At 33.2% G+C, this 23,363-nt stretch overlaps 1 protein-coding gene across 1 annotated transcript in view; it reads left to right on the top strand.

The window, feature by feature from the left end:
• Positions 1-23,363, top strand: part of LOC149797858 (uncharacterized) — a 338,244-nt gene that overhangs the window by 167,825 nt on the left and 147,056 nt on the right. The window contains exons 11-14 of the mRNA XM_089960811.1: positions 1,587-1,711; positions 5,064-5,320; positions 7,346-7,546; positions 15,567-15,734. Of these exons, the coding sequence (XP_089816937.1) occupies positions 1,587-1,711; positions 5,064-5,320; positions 7,346-7,546; positions 15,567-15,734 (751 nt within the window). The remainder of the gene's footprint in view (positions 1-1,586; positions 1,712-5,063; positions 5,321-7,345; positions 7,547-15,566; positions 15,735-23,363) is intronic.

The following is a 23,363-nucleotide window of genomic DNA, read 5'->3' as shown; positions in this document are numbered from 1 at the left end:
ATCTTTGACCTCATTAGTATTCAGATTCTTCTTAATTGCATAAATACCAGCTCTTTACAGTATTTCACTTAATGAGCTGTTAGGAAAGCCATTTCATCAGTCATATAAACCAAATGCCAGTATTTGCAAATATGTAAAAGAATTTAGGTATGGGTAAATCAGCCAAACTGTATTTCAATCAAGAAGTTTTTGTTTTTTTTACTGTTTGCTGGCTTTATCAATCTACAGTATATTATGTTAGAACAACAGGTGGCAACTATATGTCCCTTTTTCATGAAAATGATTAATGAGGAAGGCCAAAAAGTCTGAAATAGCCATTATGTTGAAATTTTGCCATGATGAGCTCTCACACTTGCCACCCCTAAATGTTCAGTGCAGAAAAGCAGGTTGATAAAATAATCATTAACAACATGACAGTTTGTAATCTTTCAAATGGCATGGGTTGTGTAAATTTATGGAGGGGGATCTCCTTAACTAGGGGCTTTCCAATGTTTGATATCTATTTTATTGTTTGACCACCAATACATTTTTCATTCAGTGCATGATATGAAAGACCTGCCAACCCTTACAACTTTACAATTTTGCAGTGAAGGCTTCCTAAAATGACATGTAGATTATGGACTTACAGAGCAATAGCAAAAGATATAAAATGTGATCATTGTGATCAAATTTAGATATTGTCTTGTCCAGATTTAGTCTCTTTCCAGGTTTTAGACTTAATGTCAGGGAGCCAAACTTAGCAGGGAGCACCTCAGATATTTTAATCTACCCATGGTATTTTTGCCACACATGATCAAAATGTTGTATAGCATAGTTGGGAAATGTTATTCAGGAAGACAAAAAGTGGACACTCAGACTTGTAAAGTCAAAACAGTCAGTAAAGAAGTGTAAATAAACACAATTATTCAGATACATGTATTTGGCTTTGCTTGGAAAAAAACAGGAATGGTGACAATAGTATTTGTTGGACTTTATGTTGTGTTATTTTGAGTATTGCTTATGGTTGGAGAGATAATTTAACTCTTCCCCACAAAAAACAAAACGTAAAGATTACTTAGAATTGAGAGAACAAACAAGAAATAGAACTGGAATTCTTGTTAAGGCAGAAGTATAATTTTACAAATTTTTGCCTGTACATAATTTTTAATTCACTGCATCAGGTCATTCTAAATTTTTGAAAGTGCATGTTTTTGAAATCATGATGGCAGTACATGATATTTAAATAAGGTCATTATTATTATTATTATTACTACACATTAGTGAAAATTGGTATAACTTACAGAAGAATGTTGACTGCTTCACTGACAAGGTTACTTTTTTGTAGGCTTGGAGTCTGTAACTATCCCATGTGTGGGTTGAAATAAAATCCAAAAATATTTTTTAATGTGTAATCTGCATGATCAATTATATGTCTAAGTCTCTACAGAGAAACAATTACTACTGTTAAAATTAATGAAAGTTTGACCCAAAAAATATGGTGTATGCCTATTTGCAGGGCAAGTAAATCTGTATAGTCAGCTATATAGAAATATAATGAATGTCATCAAATATTTCCAATAATAATAGTTTGTTCCCTTTTATTTCAGGAACCTTTTATTAATTTGCTTTGCAAATATGCTTGGCTTAATGGTGTCTGGATTTTCAATGTATGCTGTCCTGGGAGTTTTTGCAAATATCACACAAACTTCTGTCCAGTCCTTAAAATTTACAGGTAAATTAATGCATTCAGGACTTCATGTCATTTAGCATAAGGGAAGAAAATGATAAATGGTAATAAATTTAAGATGTTAAGTTCTGGCTCTAATGGTTATTTACCAGAAGCTCTTATGAAATGGTCTTTTGTTTTTCATCTGGTTCTATCAACCATTAGCTCCAGTTTATTATCGCAGCTCCTCCTAATCTCTGAGAAGATTGCCATCAAATTTCACATCCACTATGGCCATCGTGGTGGCCATCGTGGAAATCGTTTATCACAACTACTGCTGAATGGATGTTCATAGTGACATAGGGTTTTCACTTAAAAATTCTTGTGATGCCTGGTTGATTCCAATGAAATGTACCAAACATCCAGTGTGGCCATCAAGGTGACCATCTTGAATATCTTGTTACTGCTAATCATCCTGAATGGATGCTTGTATTCACATGGAGTGTTTGCATAAAGCCATTCTATAAGATCAGATTTTTCCTAAATGAAAATGGTGCACTCAGACATACAGTATTACTACAATGGTTGCTTTATTGAACACCTTGTCATCTCTATTACTTTTGATAGGTGGTCATGCAGCATGGGATTTCCACTAAAAGACTTATGATTTTTAGATTGTCATAAATAAATTGGTGCTTATTGGTCATTGACCTAGGACATCAAATATATCTCAAAAATGTGTGCCAGGGAACTCACAAACCAGCTTATAATGTGGCGTCAGGTATGGAATTTTTAAAACATGAAAATTAAAAAAATTGTCCACTATTTTTGTTATATCTGAAGAAAATCATCATCAAAATTAGTAAATAAAATGATATATCATATATTTTGGTAAATTATCTTTCAACAACATTCTTAGCACACTGTAAATAATAGTATTTTTAAAAAAATTGATCAATGAAACTGTCATTAATGCCTATGATGGCAACTTTTTAATAAATAAATACCAGTTAAATAAGTATTTGACAGGTTTTATCTTTTAATTTGGTTTCAACGTAATCTTCATAAATGCCTTTTAGTATTCAAATGGAAAAAAATATCATTCTACCGTCACAGCTATATATGCGATCATTTCTTTGAGACCATGATTAAGTGCCAAACCATGTTTTGATCTCTGACTTGCATAAACGTTTGTTGTATAATTTAACTCAGTTAAAAGCAAACCTGCTTTGTAGTATCATGTTAATGACATCTTATGTATCAAATATCACAAGGGGGTGGAATATCATAAGGGGGTGGAATATCACAAGGGGGTGGAATATCATAAGGGGGTGGAATATCACAAGGGGGTGGAATATCATAAGGGGGTGGAATATCACAAGGGGGTGGAATATCATAAGGGGGTGGAATATCACAAGGGGGTGGAATATCACAAGGGGGTGGAATATCACAAGGGGGTGGAATATCACAAGGGGGTGGAATATCACAAGAGGGTGGAATATCACAAGGGGGTGGAATATCATAAGGGGGTGGAATATCACAAGGGGGTGGAATATAAAAAAAGTTAAAGGCATGCAAAATCTACCTGTTGAAGAGCTAGTGGTCATGGGCACAAGTCGGGTCAACTCATTTAAACTGCTCAATTGAACACTGTTATAAAATTATTATGTAAGTAATGTAATTAAACTACATGTACCTTAAATTAACCTCATTAACAAATGTAATCAAAGATAGCAAGGAAGCCAAGTGAAATGAGTACTCGGTGAATAAAAAGCTGTTTTGCAGTTTGTATTGAACCTGAAGTTCTTAAATTGGCAGAAATGTTATTAGGAAAACAAATTGTCTAAAAATCAAGTTTTGATGATATTGGTTTCAAAATAAATGCCCATAGGTTTTACACAAAAGGGAATCTTGTTTTGTTGTGAATCAACAATGACAAATCAGAGACATAATACACAATATTTTTACATACATGTTATGGTTATTGAAACCTCTTGGAGTAACTGTTAACAAGCTTTAAGAGTTTGTGTATCTAGAAAATTTAAATAATTAATGTAAAAAAGCAAACAACATCATTAGAAATGCTATTTATTGATATGTATTACCAACACTTAAAAAATGAGTATTTCACCATTGGTCCTAAATGAGATTGGTGCCCATTGGACATGTCCTCAGAAATCCAGTATGGACACCATTGTGCCATCTTAAAAATACTACAGTGTACTTCTAAACAGATGGCCATATTGACATGGGTTTTTCACTGAAGACAGCCTATGATTGTTTTGCTCTGTGTGGTTGGTCCTTTAATGAAATTGCTGCATGTTGGACATGCCTTCAGACATACAATAGTGTCCATCTTGAAACAATTGACTTGTGCTACAGTCATATCAAGGGAAAAATTGCCTGAGAACACTTAATAAATGATCTTAAAAGAACATGGACACATTGTTTTATTTAAACTGAGAAATACATAAAACAATTTGTGTGTCTCTTTGGCCAAAACCATGCAGATGCAAGTAATTTCAAATATGTTAATGCATGACTGCTAATTCATAGGGCCTGCTGACCTGTACCAATAATGTTAAATAAATTTTAATGCTTGTGGTTTTTATAGAGAAAGCTGGAAATAACTTTAAGTTTTACCAAGGAGGATGAGAATATTTCATTATACTAAGACAACATGCAGATAATAATCTTGTACCAACCAAAGTGATGATCAGCTAGAGGTGATCTTGTCCATTAAATTAGTCCCAAAACCTGTACTGATACTGATGGATGGTTTGAAGTTGCATCTGATTGGTTGCTGGACTGATATAACAGCCAATTGTAGCTTTGAAATTCTAAATGGTAATACAAGGTAGGTTTCTGTTATTCCATGTTGATTTACAAGTTGTCAGACATAAGATTTGATCCAGAAATGTTCTGTACATGTCGCTGGAAGGACCCTTCAACCAACTAACTTCAGTTACAAGAAATGCTGGTATCTAAAACATACATTGATGTGTCTTGGATGAATTTGTCTGCTCAATAGCATGATCTGGTGAGATCAGACTCAACCTATCTATCAATATCAGTACAGATTTGGGGATTGATTTATCAGACTAGAGTTGGTCATTATGAACAAAATCTTTTTAAATACAGGTACTTGCAACTATTAGTACTGAACAATCAAAAGTTTATTTTAGGGTCAAGTTTTGATGCGCTCTTTTTTTGTAATAAAGCTCCAAATAGCATGACTTGTATGCTACAGTTTTTATTATTAATTATCCATAGTTTTGATTATTGATATCCACTGTTTTTGTTATTATGTCCATAGTTATCTTTGTTGTTAAAATTTTTAAAAACAATTATGTGAACTAGGATAAGCATCTTACTAAATTGAGCTGGTGATGTTGTTTTTTTTTCATTTTCTTTTCAGAATATGAATTGGGATTTGCCATTTTTCCTTACATCATTTCCAAAATCTCACCCTTCCCAGGGTTCTCTCTTTTATTCTTTATGGTACTTATTCTACTTGGCATTGATGGTGAGCTAGTTCTGGTGCAGAACATAGTTGCTAGCATGGTAGACATACTGAAAGACAAAGGAATCAAGGTGACAAAACAAAAGCGGATAATTGTCCTTTTGTCAGTCTGCATCACGTTGTTTGCAATTGGAATGGTTTTGACTACAGAGGTGAGTCGATATAATGGAGAGAAAGAGAGAGAGATTCGTATAGCATGATTAGTTATTAGGCAAGCAGTAGGATGGGAAAAGTTGACAATAGTCTGATATTAATGATTTTCAAGAGTGTTCCTTTAGGCACTGGCTTCATTTGGAATGGAAAGTAAAGCAAGAAAAGTTAATGTTTCAGTGCACAAGATCAATAAAGCATTAGGTGTATGTATTGAGACTAGTATAATTTAATAAAAGTTTCCCAAAGAAAAAGAGATGAAATTGCTACTATGTGAATTCAGGTTCAGTCTACACTTTTAGGGACCCACATTAAGCTTTGGGGGCCCTTATGTAATCGCCTATTTTAACTTGGACAATCCATTCACACTTGTAACCACCATGGCCCTGAAACCCTTTTATTTAATTGAATACCATTGGGTGGATGGATTTCCAGTTACATGTAGATGTGCTGTGTAAAGGTTTTATATTTTTCAGATCCAATTTTGGCATTAAGGTCCTTTCTAATTTGGAAAAGTTATGCCACTTTACTATCAAATATGGCCAATGTTGATAAATAATTTAAATACTTTAAAGAAGTTCACACCAAAAAACTGCTCACAAAATTGTTTACAAATGCTTCTGGCTTGATATGTGTATTTCTAAAAATTGAAACTACTTTTAACTACTTCTCAAGAGCACCCAACAAAACAGAAAGCATCATGACACAATGGGCTTTCATGTTTTTGTAGAAAAGATGATAATCTACCATCAAATACTGCTATTGTTACTAAAAGTAGAAAAGCTTTTATTAACTTTTTCTCAAAAAGTCTTCAACAGATTTAGAACATGATTTGATAAAACACAGCTTAAGGTCTTTCAGATTTATACAAATGATGCTATTCTACTGTCATATATAACCATACTTACTAGAAATAGAAAAATGGTTCAACAACTTTATAAAAAACAACCGATAAACATAATTTGACCAACTTTTTCAGAAAGGGATCTTGGCATGAATGCCTTTCACTTTTGAACAAAAGATGTTGATGTTCCATGAATTAAAATGAAAAAGGATAGAAATATGAGACAAATTGTTTCAAAAAGCTTGCAATCAAAAGCATCTAAAAAGTTTTTTACAGATAGCATCTTACTGGATTTCTTGGCCAACTGCTTTTGCATTTAGTTATTATGTAGATGCCAGAAAGGTGACCAATCTCAGACCAACTGGGACCTCTCAACAGCTCAAAATTATCATGAAGCAAAGGATCAGGTAAACAAGTTCATGAAATGCCATATTATCAATAATGATTTGTAATACTCCATCAATCAATACAAGTGATGATAATGTGTCATTTTATCAAACACATTTAAATTAAGATTTTGTTAAAATTTGAATTTATCATCAGCTGAAAATTATAGTGAATGTTTTCAACTACAGATATTTTATGATGCAGCACAGTAATTAATAATAAGTATACAAAAGATTTACAGAAAATATGGTATTTCATCTTTTCCAACTAGTGGATTACAGACCTAGTGGCTGTCAGTGGGCCAGTTCTAGAGTATCTTTCCTCTCTAGTGGACTAGTGGCTGCCAGTGGGCCAGTTCTAGAGTATCTTTCCTCACTAGTGGACTTGTGGTTGTCAGTGGGCCAGTTTTAGTGCATCTTTCCCACTAGTGCTTTGAAAGGGATGCCAGTGGGACAGTTCTAGAGCATCTTTCCCACTAGTGCTTTGAAATGGCTACAAGTTGGCTAGTTTAAGAGCACATTTCTTATTAGTGCTTTGAAATTGTTTTGCCAATTTTAGAGCATCAGTGATGGACAGGAAATTAACTTTAGGTCTTGTTAAATAATATACACCATTAACAGAATTATTAAAAATCTGAATGGTTTGTTGGTGCTGATGATAATGAATGTGTTGGAGGCATTATTGTGAAGAAAACTTTAAAAGGATGAGAATAAAGTAATCATTCTTTGAAGATAAATGACCTTTACAGTTTGCTATGACTTTGTATACATTATTTTTCAACAATGATCATTTTCAGGGTGGTCTGTATGTGACAGAGTTCCTAAACAGTTATCTATGTGGGGTGTCAGTTATGGTTATACTGTTGCTTGAGTGCCTGGTTCTGATGTACCTTTATGGAGCCACAAAGTTTACCAACAACATAGCCGATATGACTGGTAACCATGACAGCCCATGGTGGAAGTGGAGCTGGAGATTTATCACACCCGCCATCCTGCTTGTATGTTTTTGTTTGGCTGTCATTTTAATATGTATGTATAATGACACACTTTCCTGACCTGTCTATATAGCACTGAGTGAAAGTAAGGTTTTAAAAAATATCAAAGGTCCAAACTACAAAATTCTTTATGAACTTAAACCATTACAAATGACAATAGAAGTTAAAATGTAAGGATATTAAAATTCATATAACTGTATATAAAATAAAATAAAAAGGTTAAAAAGATGAATTGCTTAAAAATGGGATTAAAATTTATTTTATAAACAACGGTCTATAAGAAAGTAGGATTTTCTGTTGTGGTGCATCATTAAACAGCTGCTTAATTAAATTGACATAAAAAATCTATCTCAGGGCGTGGAAATTGATAAATTTGATGAGATCTCACTTGTTAGACTAGGACAGCTTTGAGATTTGTACTACAACTGAGTAAAACAGACTTTAATGGCTCTGATACCTTCAAAATGGGTTTTAAAAATGTCATCTTTATTTAAACTGCATGAATCAGTTCTGGACCATTGTTTTATTAGTACAAAGCATACTTGTATTATCTCACACTGAGAGAAAATCTTACAGAATTTTAGGCAATTTAATGTCTTGTACACAGCATACCTGTATTATCTCACACTTTCAGAAAGCAATTTGATGCCTCATAGAAAGATTTATATCAAGTGTCAGATATGCAGAAGTAGGGTTAAAAGACAGCAATATGTTTCGAAAATCAAAGGTAAATTTTAAGAGATATATGTTTGAAGTGTTTTAGTTGAAACCCATCATCTCTAAAGTAATTGCCTTATTATTTTTCTGCAGTTTCATCTATTCATTCACATTCTGCTGCTGGCCAAAGCTTTCCAACCTTAACACAATTTGATGCCATTTAATAGGTGAAATATGTATGACATATAGAAGGTTTATTTTTTTGTCAGGTCTAGTTTTGAAGTGGATAAATCAACTCTTAATTAGCTTTGAACCATTCAACATATTAAGATGCAATTTGGTGTGTGAATTATCTCATCAGTCTAAATGTGCCTTTTATGCATTTTGTCCAATCAAGTCCTTAGTAGCTAATCTGGCTGTATCACAAGGGAGCTCAATGTATAGCCCAGCATCTGTTATGTGTCAATCAATAACTGCTCTGTAAAAATTTCTCTAAAGAACACAGGACCAGTTTTTGACAAAATTTGACACAGAGCATCAAGGCATGAAGAGTTTTGCTATTCATACAAATATTGCTAATATGCCAAATTCATACAAATATTGCCAATCTGCCAAATTCATACAATGATGCCAATCTGCCAAACTCATACATTGATGCCAATGTGCCACATTCATGGAAATTATGCCAGTCTGCCAAATTCACAGATATGATTCCAATCTGCAAATTCATATAAATTATGCCAATCTGCCATATTCATAGAAATGATGCCAATCGGCCAAATTCATACAATGGTGCCAATCTGCCAGTCATAGAAATGATGCCAATCTGACAAATTCACAGAAATGATGCCAATCTGTCAAATTCATAGAAATGATGCCAATCTGCCAAAGTAATACATTGGTGCTAATCTGCCAAATTCTTATAAATGATGCCAAGCTGCCAAATTCATACAAAATGATGCCAATCTGACAAATTTATACAATGGTGCTAATCTGCCAAATTCATAGAAATTATGCCAAGCTGCCATATTCTTTGAAATTATGCCAATCTGCTAAAATCATGCAAATAATGCCTTCAGTTATGGCAAATATTTCTGAAAGTAAAATCCCCACTGTTGCTTAAAATAGCCAACTCTTTAAACTGCTTCTCATATCAAAAAACTGCTGAACAGAATTTGATCAAGTTGGATAGAAGGTATGGAGGGCTTTCAGTGCAACTGATCTGCCACCAAACATGGTCACTGTTGCTTTAAATAGATATTTCTTATAATAACATAGTCCAAAAACTATCGAAAAGTATTTTATCATACTTTGACAGAAGCACTGTGGCATGAAGACATTTCAGATTTTGTTACCAGTGAAACCATCCCACTATCAATTATGCCCCATTGAGTAGAAGTTGACAGAACTTGATGGAAAGTATTCTTGATTGAATTGCTGTTAGTTTGTACAAAATATGCTGATTTTCCACTAAATGTGGCTGCTGTTTCTAAAGAAAGAAACCCTTAAATGATTTATTCAACCATTACTGAACAGTTTGACTGTATTTGGTAAAAGCATCCTGGCATGAAGATCTTTCAGAATTTTACAAACGTTGATGATTCACTGTTAGATGTTGTCATCATTGCTACAAAACAAAGTAAAGCTTGAAGTGATTTCTTCTCCAAACCCAGTGAATAGAATTTGACCAAGCTTGATGAATAGTTTCTAGGCATTAAGACATTTCAGTTCTATACATATAATACCTATCCACAGTCAAATTTACCTGCCATTAAGAAAGAGTGTAAAATCATTACAATACCTATCCACAGTCAAATTTACCTGCCATTAAGGAAAAGAAGAAACTTATTTAAATAACTACTGAACCAGAGTTGTCATCCTTGTTAGTCAACTTCATATCTTTATGCAAGATGTTGCTTATAATCAGCATAGAACAAGAACCATTCACCATATTCTGATGTGATCTGATATCAACATTACTTCATTGTGTCATGTGTACTCCATTTTAGACAGAGTTGTTGCCCTTGTAATTCAACTTCAAATCTTTATCATTTCTTCAAACAAATTCAAATCCCATGCCTCAAATAATGACCAAACTGCATGTCTGGCTTGCATTCAGAAAAGATATATGTTGATATTCAAGGCTGATAGATCAAAGGCAAGGTCATTGAAACTAAAAGAAGAAAAACAGTTATGCAAAATCATATATTCTTTCACCTTGACCAGAACGTGTTTATGGCTTGAATTTAAAACAAGGACAACATCTATAGATTTTGGATTCAAATGTCAAAATGTGTCCAACCCAAGAAGAGGATTTTACTTAACAGAAGTTTAATGATACAGTGTGCCACATATCTGATGTATAATCTACCATGTGTGGATCTCTTTCTTTTTTTAAAAAAAGGAAAGAACCATAGCTGGAGATCAATAATTTTAAATCAAATTATTTATAACTAATCTGAGTATTGTTCATCATCATTTTATACAGCTTCACTATATTGGCCACTGCAGTAATATAGTTACCACTGCAAGCTGGCCATATATTTTACTTCCAATAAGGCCTTAGTAGAAATAGTCCAATCTCAAAATAGTCAAACCTCAATAATAAGGCCATATTAGAAATAGTCAGACTTCTGTACATTGACACTGTAAACAATGGCAACATTTTAGGTCAGTGTCTAGTTTAGCAATGTTTTACTGTAAATGTATTGAACATCCATTACAGTTGCACGTTGACATTTCTTATTTAAATAAGGTAACTTAGGTTTCAGGCATTTTGTGTCAAGCCCACCATGGCTGAATTGTGACAATGTATAATCACTTTTTTATCTCTGTGGTACAGTATTTACATTTCTCTATCCATCTGCATTTAGATTAGGGGTGATATTTAATTTTTTAGATTAAAATGAATGATAAAATTGTTCACTTTGTAGTGAAATAAATGGCAGGCTTAGCAAAACTAATGAGCTATCTAAAGTACCATCTATACTCACTTATAAGTTGGATCCAACTGCAAACAACATGATCTGCTGCCATGTAATGCACAACCAGTTTAGGGTCTATGTTATTTGATCTACTGATTACTCCTAATAAACTGCATAGACCCAGAGTTTCTGGTGCATTATGAGATGGGTCTATGTAGTCTTGCAGTTGGATTTGACGTATAAGTGAGTACTTACAGTGTCCAATTTCTAAAAGGCTATAAGCATGGAAACTTGATTGTAAATTTAACAAGGTTTACTCAGCAAAATAAAATTGTGAGATCTGAATGTCACAAATTTAAATTTATTAAAAATAAAAAAAATTGAAAAAATCTAGGTACATGTATATGTTCTAGTGAATTCAGACAGAATTATTTTTGAAAAACATTTTGTTTTCATCCTATATTGATAGATGTGAAATTTGGAAAAGTCGAAGACATTAACTTTAAATCTTGATACTTTCAAATATAAGCCATGATATAAAATCTCTGACTCTGATTTATGTATCAAGCTTGATATTATTACAGATTTTGAACACACTATAATGAAGTAACACCAGATTCCATTAAATAATACTTATTTTCTCAGCTAAGATGAATTTTCCTTTTCTATATATGTCTGTCCCCTATTGTTAACCCTTTCATTGCTAAGTAACTTTGTAGGCATAGAGTCCTCAACACTAAGTAACTTTGTAGGCATAGAGTCCTCAATACTAACTTTGTAGGCATAGAGTCCTCAACACTAAGAAACTTTGTAGGCATAGAGTCCTCAACACTAAGCAACTTTGGAGTTGTAAAGCACAATGGCCTGTGAATTTTGAAATAAGATAACATTGTCAATTTTAAAGATATCTGGCTGGACTAGGTGTTGAAATCAAGGTTAAAAATAAAATTTTATGAATTCTTATGTTGTGTATTTAGGCTCAAATAAATGGTAACACAAGAAAGAGTGAAAACAACAAGCATTGAAAAATATTATAATTTATTTCCCTGGAAAAATTCTGTAAAAATGAAAACAATATGAACTTATTGTTTTAAGAATTAAATCCCAAAATAATCCAAGAATAATCCATGAATAAAATTTTAGAAGTCCTAATAATAAAATGTTCTAATGATTTCAAGTTCAAGTCCCAACGAAGAATCCAAGATGGAAGACGATGATGTATGCTGTAACCTGTAGTATGTTGAAGTCTACAGTTCCTTGTAGAAATAGACATATCACTCCGGTTTTGGAAATATGAATAATTTTTTTAAAAGAGCTGTCTTTGTTCAAGAATTTTGTATGAGCACACATATATTTTCAGAAAAAAAAGAATTAATCCTTTTTGAGTCCAAATAATTTGAAATAACTCCAAACGACGTGACAGTCACTTTCCAGTGTAAGAGCCCAACTGAAAATATTTCTCCAAAGCAAAGGTTATATCATATTCTAAAACGCAGTTTTGAAAATCCCCAAGTTGTGAAACTGAAAGAGGGGTCACATGATCATGTTTTTATCATGTACACCTAACATGACCCTGATGAAAACTAATCATTTTACTCATAGTAATAAAATTAAAAATTGTTTACATCTTAAACCATGTAATCCCATCATAACCTTGACAACAACCAATCATTTAAAAAAAAAGTAGAACTATTTACATGGCTGCTACTAATTTTGAATCAAGGTCAACATTTGCTGTTTATTAAAATGAATAGTCAAGGTCAAACTATTTTCTGGAAAAAGTATAAGTTCCTAACAAACTGAACTACATTATTTTGACATATAATGAAATTAAAAAAAAAAAAATAAAAAGATTTTAAAACTTACAAACAATTAAATCAGATACAAAAATTAAATCAAAAATACTTAACACTAATTCACTAAAATATGCATATCTATTACAACTGTTAAAATATAGGTGCAACCAGGTAACACAACAGGTAAAATACAAGTAATTATCTATTTACCTCTCAGAAAACTTAGAAAGTCCCCAAACCTTATTCAATTGACCCTAGATGTACTCATGAATAATTCCAGTAGCAACACTAGTTTTTCTTTTATGTATTTGACAGGTAGAAGCTTGTCAAATTCTCGTTAAAGTTAATCGTGAGTAAAACAATAAATAGTTGTTTTTCTTTTATCTTCATGTAAAATAAAACTGATAACACCAGTATAATAATTGAATTTATAGAAGAATCTATTATTTATAATGTCTGTACATGTAATCTTTATTCAGTTGTCACCTGCAGACTACACAGGTAGGTCTTCACTGTCAGTAATACATCTTTGTATGAAAGTCTACAAAACAGGTGCTCATGGTGTTAACAAACAGTGGAACATTGTATTTGCCACACATTAGTGTAGTTTTGGAGTGCCTGGATGGCTGGCCTTGTAGTTTATGTGCTTCTTCTTGCAGACTTCACACAGTCTGTCAGCACTCCCACTTGACACTTGCCAGTGTGCTTTCTCATCCAGTCTTTCTTCATCAATGTTCCATTGTCTAGGTCTTTTGAAGGTTCTTCTTACTTGCTGAATATTTTCGATCAGCTCATCTGCCACATCTATGCAAAATGACAACCAGTCTCTTGCCCTATTTCTCGGTGGATTATGATTGACAACTTTACCCTCCAAGACAAAGGCATTGTACAATGCACACTCTCTCAATTTTATCTCTATCCAACGACACCATCGCATGATTTTTCTTTTCTTTATTTAATCTTGTGCTCTGGTCTAACTTGTCCACACCTCCCATGTATTTGGCATAATCTGTCACTGTATGTGCACAAGGAAGTTGAGTTCTTGTTCCATCTTTATTCTGCTGCTCTGTAGTTTGATCTGCTACTGGTCAGTGACATGATGAAAGATAGTAGACAATACGATTAATGTCTTTCCAGTAGGATGCTAACAATGGCCCATTCATGAGCCAGTCTGATGTTCCTCTGCACATTCTTCTAGCATTTGATTGTACCAGGCCTTAGGATAATCTTTACGATTTGTTCTTATTGTTCCACACAGGTATGTTTTCTGTTGGTACAGGTAATCAGCCAGATGAGGGCCTGTATAGAAATTGTTGGTGTAAATCTCATAGCCCTTTATTTCACTTGGTTTGTTAAGAGCAATTACCACCTTAGATGACAGGCCAAGGCTTCCATTCACAACTTCTGCATTTTTTCAAACATAAACATCAAAATTATAACAATATGATGTCACAGCATCTGCCAGAACCCATATCTTTATTCCAAACATAACTGGCTTATCTTTCATGTATAGTTTCAAGCTCAATCTCCCTCTTAAAGGTACCATTGCTTTGTCAACTGTAACTTGTGTGTGAGGGACATATTCAGACTGGAATGCATGTCTTAAATGGTCTAACAAATATCTCACCTTGTGTAATTTGTCATTTGCAACACACCTGTCATCACTGAAGTGTCAGCAATATCTAATCTGAATTTGTTTTATCTTTGGACATAACTTGACCAATTTCAGATCCCAGAAGCCAGTGCTTATCACTTTCCGACCAATACAATTCATCCCTGTCAAATTTCATGGTGTCCATAATAATTAAAATTCCATAAAATGCTTTGATTTCATCCAAGATGAGATCTGTCCACACACCTGTATCACCTCTGGCACATTTGATTGTTGCAATCAAATTTGTTAGATGGACAATGCTTCCAAAAACTTCATCTTAATAGAATATTTGAAAATATTCCGAAGCTTTCCAAAGCCATCTAACACTCGGGTGGCTCCAACTCTCTCAGAAAACTGAAACAAATCTCTTTGGTTTTCCAACTTTGTCCAAACAAAATTACGTGGAGTGTACAATTCCTCCGGTTCAAAAACTTCAAAGTCCTCTTCATTATCATCATTGTCACCCACAAGCACATGCCATTGTCCCTCCAGATGTCTTCTCTTATTTTCCTCCAATGGTACTAGGTCAGAATTGGTAAAGTCCTCTGATAATTCAAAATCTGACACTTCACTCTCATCTAATCTATCTTTGAACTGCACCATTTTGGATACAAATTTAACCATTCGGAAAACTCATTAAAAGTGCCTACTTTCTTCAATATTTCTAGTTTTTCACAAGCTAAACTCACAAGATAATTTAAATATAATATCTATATTACAAGGAAGAAATTATTAGAGGTACCCTGAAATTTATATAGTCTGGAACTATTACGTTACAGAAGAACACTGTTCCAGACCGGTAAAGCGGTCCATAGTGTGTACGAACTTACTTCCCCTGGACCCGAAAACCATTCCATAGTGATGAAAAGGTTAAAGAGAAATTGGAAAATGAAGAGCCTTGACAAAATCTACAATTAGTTAACTTTCTTACATTTCAAGAAAAAAAAATTAATATATTACTTTGGGTCATACCATTTTATATTGGATTTCAGTGTCTGATAATAATTTCATCCTTGTCGACACGGCGACTAACATACAGAGAATATGATTATCCAGAGTGGACAGAAGCATTGGGATGGATCCTGACTTGTCTGCCATTAACTCTCATCCCTATAGAAATGTTGTTTGCCATCCAGGAAGAGACTGGACCATATATTATGGTGAGTTGTATTCTTGCATTTACAGATACATTGATAAATACAGAGTTGTTTTTATCACTTTGATGTCTGTATATGTGTACATCCATACATCTTTTTGTTTATACATCCAACCACAACCTTGATTAAGTTAAATGATAGCACTATGATATGCTAATTAAAGTTAAAATTAATAAATCCTCTGGATTGGATGGTATTGGTCCAAGAAGTCTTAAAATCGCTGCACCAGTAATAACAAAGTCATTAACACATATCATAAACTTAATATAATGAGTGGTAATTTTCCAGAAACACTGAAACATGCAAAGGTTACACCTATTTTTAAGAAAGGAGAAAAGGAGGATCCAGGGAATTACAGACCAATATAAATTCTACCTGTATTGTCAAAATTATTTGAAAAGCATCTAGCCATTGAGGTCTATATATTTTTTGAAACATACTCTCTATTTCATAAAGCACACTCAGGATTTAGAAAGTACCACTCATGACAAACAGAACTTATCAAATTAATTGCTCTTTGGCTGAAGTAAATGGATAATCATGACATATGACTGGGATTATTTTCCTTGGCTTCAAGAAATCCTTTGATCTTGTTGATCATGAATTTCTGCTGCAAAAGTTGAACTCTTACAGGTTCGACAATCCTTCTTTAAATTGGTTTAGATCATACCAAAACCAAAGGTCTCAACAAGTAAGCATTGGCAATATTAGCTCTCAAACTCACAATATTCATTCAGGGGTTTCTCAAGGCTCAGATTTAGGCCCTTTCCTCTTATCTATATCAATGATCTACCATTAAATAATGAATCCACAAATACAGGTTTGTTTGTAGACAATGCAACCTTGTATACATCTAGTTCTGATACTGAAGTTATCCAAATGTGATTAAACTCAGACCTTATTAGAGTCCAAAACTGGGCACAACAAAATAGGATGGAAATTAATGAAGGTAAAACAAAATGTATGATTTTGGGGACATGACAAGAGCTAACACAAGTCAGGGAACCCAGAACTATCTCTTGCAATAAATAATCATCTGTTAGAAAATGCCAAATATGAAAATCTTGTAGATAATAATTTATTATGGGATGACCATATTGATAAGCTTAGTAAAACACTGTCATCCAAAATTGCTCTACTCAGCAGAATCAAGAAATAATTACTTATGGAAACTCACAATCTATACTACAAGTCGTATATTCTTCCAACAATGGATTATTGTTCAGATGTATGGGGAACATGTGCTAAATCTGAGCTTGACAGGATTTATAAACTTCAGAAATGAGCAGCATGTAAAATTTTAGATGTATCTGTTGATCATCCCTCAAAAGCATTATTTACAGAATTCAAATGGTTCACAATATATGACAGAATATATTTTCACAAGGCAATTCTTTTGTATAAATGTGTGCATGGAACTCAACCAGAGTATCTTGAGGACTTTATTCAGGCCTTTTTCAACATGATAACAGTTGAGATCAATATCACATGGAAACCTTCTAGCACCAAAACCAAGAAGAGAGCAATTTAAAAAGAGCTTCCAATATTCTGGTACAGTTCTTTGGAACAAGCTTCCACTACATGTAAAATGTGCTGAAAATATTAGAGTATTTAAGAAGAGATATCATGAGCATGTACGTATTTCAAATAGATAAAGGAATTTAGTATTGCTATCTTCAGATAATGTGCATTGTTATACTCTCCTTAAGAGAGCCTCAGGGGAGAATAGTCCTTGACTAATGAGTGACCCTCTATAAAAAAAGCATTATTATTATTATTATTATGCCAGACATCCCAGACATTTGGCTGAAAGTCTTATTGAAATGACTTTTAAATTATGGACTTGCAGAATAACATAAAAAATTGTAAAAATATGATGATTGATCCAGATCTGGAGCTGGTCAGGGAATCATTTTAACTTTTAAAGTAGTACCTTGGAAGCTTTAAACTGCCAGTATTTTTCATGCAAAATACCAGCATGGTCAAGCTTGTGCTTGTAGCATTGTCTAAGATATTTCTCAAAAAGAACAATCCATCTGCAAGGGGTGACATGCAAGTCAGACCTGCATTTCAGGATAAATAAACAAGTCAAACTGGATAGATGGTTATACATAGAGAAAGAACAAATAAAAAGAAAAACAATATAGAATAAATATGCTTTTATTTATGGAGTTGAATGTGTACAAATAAATTGACACCTTTTTTATGGACTTAAATGTGTACAAATAAATTGACAACTTATTTATGGAGTTAAATGTGTACAGATAAATTGACAACATATTTATGGAGTTAAATGTATATAAATCAATCAACAACGTAGACTTTGTCCATCTTCATGCAATGAAATCCATAATGCTTAATATTTGGAATCCATTTATATTCCTTTCATTGACTTATATGTCATATATGGATAGAAAAATGGTAATCCAGAATGATGCAATTCACAATATCATGTACTTTGTCAATTCCAAAAGTATTATAATATTATAATAAAGTCCACACTTTCATGATTCACACTAGTATTGTCTGGTTCAAAGCCCAAGAATTCATCTTTATTGTCATTATTACCAAATAAAGTTCTGATTTTCTCCACTGTCATGTGGTTGTTGTAAACATCATCCAACTCAGGTGTTGTCTGATTATTTTGAAATCACTGAAGAGTTTGTCATCCTCCATCCCATCCATTGCATTGGAAATACCACATTTCTTAAATGATTTGACCACCATCTCATTTGGAATTCCTCCCACGCATTACACACCCACTGAGATACTAACCCAATCCCTAGATGCTTCACATTTCCTGCTTTTGTTAATTCTTTGGGCCCATCTGCAATCTACTTGTGCCACTGTTTATGCCTATTTGCCTTGGACAGCTTGTTTAGGCAAACATTCAATGGTTGTAGTACCAATGTAGTGCTGCCAGGGATCACAACTAGGCATGTTTTTGATGCCACAGCAGCTTATGTTTCGCAGACTGCATCACATTGCCTGAAACATGCTTCTCTAGAACCTACTCATTCAAACCAAATTCCCAATTTGCATAAGAGCTTTCAATTATTCAAATTTTTCTCATCTGTCTATAAAAAAGAACTGACTTTTTCTTACTCCAGTCATACACCTGTTTCCCAGATACACCAAATTCACATTCTGCAGGACTGTTGTTTTTCTCTGCAAAGTCTATAAAATGTAACTTAAATGGTCCATAGTGCACACTATGGTTTCTTTTCCCCATATTGGTTAAGGTACCTCAGTTTATCAATTCGAGATGTACGATATCTAAGTGACAAAGTACACTGTAATTGAAAGAACTCTGCCTATTCATAATTAGCTTTGTGTCTGTAGAGACACTTTGATCATACAGTCTTTGAAATCTCATCAAAGGATTGCAGTAAGTGAACAGGCATCAGTTGCATGGTATGATCAAAGGGACTCAGTATAGCACTTAAACAAGTATCAGATTCATGGCATGCTAAAAGGTGGGAAATAAAGCAGGGTTTTGCCATTTTCGCTTTAAATGCGAGTAGGAAACACATTTTTGGGGCTATTTCTGAATACATCCTAATAATTCCACTATGAAAACAAATTCATGACTTCATGAACAATCATGAACTGTTCATGAATGTTCATGAACATTCTTTCAATGTTCATGATCAGTTCATCATTTGAGTTCATGAACAAATATTCATGAAAATTCCTCAACTAAGTTCATGAACACTTCAAGAATTTTGATGAATCATATACTTGAAGTTCATGAAGACACTGATGAACTTTTATGAACTATTATAATATCTTTGAAGTTCCTGAAATATCATGAACTTGATTCATGAACAATTCAAGTACTTTGATGCACCACCAAGATATTTCTTAAAAATGTATATGCAATTTCTATATCATTATATTCATAAAATGTTCATGAAAATTCATTATACAACTTCTCACAGTATTAGTGAAATATAAATAAAGGTGATTATTTTTCCTTTTTTGAATGATATGATACTGTATAAATGTTCAGACATCTTTTATTCAATACTTGTGTATTTAACTTGAGTAGTTATGGATTAATATAGGAAAGTATTTTCTGGCCAGCATGAACAAAACGTATTTGCCATAAAAGCTTTCAATGACTTTATTCTAAAGTTTTTGTCCATTACTGTCATAAACTGCATATTCTTTTGACTTAGTCACTGGTTGCCAATTTGCCATAACAACCGAAACATGTAAACAATGATTATCTTGATTAGATGATTGTGAAAGAAAACGTGATATGGTTAATATATGTGCGAGATTTCAGCAGCTGAGCCTCCTTTTCTCCACAAATGAAAGAGCATGCAAACGGTTCTGCAACAAGTAAAAATCTTGAACAAAAACTGTAGACTCACATGGAATGGACAGATGAGAATATTTTCAAGTAGAAGTGCAGAGAAGCAATTATGAAGAATATGAAGGAAATGTTTTGGTGAGAGTAAAATTAGGCAGAAAAGTGTACACAGCCAGGATCATCAAAATTATGGTGAGTATCTTTTTCCTGCTCATTCATGATGATTTCAGCGGAAGTTAGATGGATAGTTTATTGGTTTTTATATGTCATCATATTAATTTTAACCAAACTAATGATACATTATTTTGTTCAGACCTAATTTAAACTTGCTCCTCTAATTTATTTTAAATCAGTAAACATTATCATACCCCCCCTTTTGATCTCAATACCAGACACGGTACTGCATTTACGATAGGAATTGAGATGTTTGATATTGTTTTCTTTTTCATGACATCATTATTTCTATGATCTGATAATTTGGTAATTTAAAACTAAAACAACTAACATAGCTAATGTGTCAAATTGTATACAATACAGGTGCAAATAACAATGCGATGAAACCAGAAGCAGCTATACGCAGCATGCAGAGTCGGACAAGTCTGAAGTTTTATCAATAGAAAATGGTGCACATTTTTGAAAGTACAAAATAACCATTATTGTACAATACACACACACACACACACACACACACACTCATATATATATATATATATATATATATATATATATATATACCCATAAATACATATATAATATATATATATGGTTATTTAGTGTAACAATGTTGTCCAAAAATTTTGTCATATTTTATTGATTAAAACTTCCAACTCCTGTGACTATACACCTACGGCTAGTCTGCTTCAGTTAAAATACAACTAGTGACAAAATTCTCCAATAATATAAATGCTCAGCAAGTTGTGTATTAAGTGTAAGGGATTAAATAATTTTGAGTTGGATCATAATTATTCCAGTAAATAAAGTGGGGTACAATAACAATGTGCTGAAAGCTGAAGACGATGTTGATCAGATCTGCAATTAACTAACTTTATCTTTCTTTCAGATCAGACAACAGAAAAGTAAAATTATTAGAGGATGAAGTTTGTAGGTTAAGGAGGAAAATTAGAAAACTGGAGGATCCTATGGCCAAGATGGAAGAGACATTAAATAGTGACTGCTGCAGCAATTTTAAAGATCCAAACACAGATCGGATGGAACAACTTAAGTTGCAGACGGACACATTCAGTATTGAAAATGGGCAGGATTTGATTAAATTATAGGCCCTGAACATCTCCACAAAAGAGTTATCTGACAGATCAGTCTCTGCAAAAAAGATTGGTCAAGTCAGGAGAAACCCCAGTGTTCTTTGCTGCATATTAGAAATTTATTTGAAATTAAATACCATATTTATATTGATATGTTGCATTATTTACTGTTTTAAGAACCCCACATCTAAGGTTATTTTATGATTTAGGATGAAATAGGTATTTTGTGAGTTTGTCAGATAATAAATTTTTTTTAATAGGAACTGTTCATGAAGTCATAAATCATTCATGAGAAACTTTGTCCATCATAGTTCATAAATATGTTCATGCACTTGTTCATGAATGATGATGACCCAATTTGTGAACTTTTATGAACTGTTCATGAATTCAGTTCATGAATATTTCAACCGTTCAAGAACAGTTTGTGAAGTGTTGATTCATGAACAGTTCATGAATTCATAATTTCATGAACTGACCACATTCATAGTCTCGTGTATTTTAACAGGTTTGTTCTCAATCAACTCTCATTATAAAATGGCTCATGGGAGCCATTAAAGTGTTATAAACAAGGTTACATTATAGAGAGGTATATTTGTGAAGGTTCATGAACCTTTTGATGAATTTTCATGAATGATTCATGAACCAGGTCAATGACTTTCAAGAGATTTCCAGTTAACCTAATGCACATTTGTGTTAGAAACATCATTTTTCATTGGCTATTTCACTCACACATGAGCAGAAGGTTAAAAATTGGAGTTCTTTTTATTTTGCTTAACAGACCCATCATCTTCATATCCAGACCACTTTTTATTCCAAACGCCCATCTTATCCTGCCTTTTGCAAAGGTTTTCCTGTCTATGTGCAGTTCAGACCAGTCTGCCTTAGATCTGAGGCCAAAAAGTCTACAATCCGGACACAAAATTGGATTCCAACCACATGTGAATTTTTGGTGGTAAAAAATTGGGTACAAATAATTAAGTTTGTCCATCCTTATTTTATAGTTCAGCTTGAAAATCCAGATTATTTAGTATCATTGTAGAGCTACACCTGTCTACCTTTTGATAATACCACCCACTTTAGTGTATCCTAAATGACCTTGACACTATGGAGCTTGGAAGTAGGCTACTACCTCCTGATGCATTAACAAGGTGCCAGGAGTTAATGAGTTAATAACTTTTTTTTAAATTGGTTGACTTGTAAGTGAGTATGTACAGTACATAATATTTTGTTACACCTTACTGAAAAAGGGGCCTAACTTGTCGAAAAATAGCAACTGTAAAGGTCTTGTTAGTATTGGCAGGTCTATTGTGGAAAAGTGTTATCCTTCCAGCAAAATACAAGGTGGAATTGACAAACAGGGAGTCTCGTGTATTTTAACAGGTTTGTTCTCAATCAACTCTCATTATAAAATGGCTCATGGGAGCCATTAAAGTGTTATAAACAAGGTTACATTATAGAGAGGTATATTTGTGAAGAAGTGAGTATAAGTAAGGCTATATTATACAGGGGTATATTTGTGATGAAGTGAGTGTAAGCAAGGGTACATTATGCAGGGGTGTTTGTGATGAAGTGAATATAAGCAAGGATACATTCTACAAGAGAATATTTGTGATAAAGTGGGTATAATTATAGGCTACTGCATTTGTATGGGAAAATATGAACATGTTTTTAGACTGGAAATACTGCACAACCTTGGGAGTGCAGTATATCCATTTGACAAGACAAGTTCATATTTTCCCATACAAATGCAGTAACCTTTTTATTATATGCTCATTTTTTGTTCTACCTAATGCTTAATTATTTTAACAAAATACACCATGAGAAACAAAATAACTGAATGTATTCTGCATTCTGAACTAAATGCACCAGCGCAGATTCATCATTACACAAGAACAACATTATAACTGCACACATAACTCCACCCAGATAAATTTGAACTTAGTCGCACAGTCGACATAACTTTTGAAAGAAATAGGCATGTCTAGTTAAAATTAACTTTGGAGTTATGTTGTGAATGAACTCGCATTGCAACAACTTTTCCATTTGATCTGG

Source organism: Sinohyriopsis cumingii, chromosome 6 (genome assembly GCF_028554795.1).
Source record: "Sinohyriopsis cumingii isolate HCF-2022 chromosome 6, ASM2855479v2, whole genome shotgun sequence".
Lineage (NCBI taxonomy): Eukaryota > Metazoa > Mollusca > Bivalvia > Unionida > Unionidae > Sinohyriopsis > Sinohyriopsis cumingii.
This window is presented reverse-complemented; position numbering and strand designations above follow the sequence as displayed.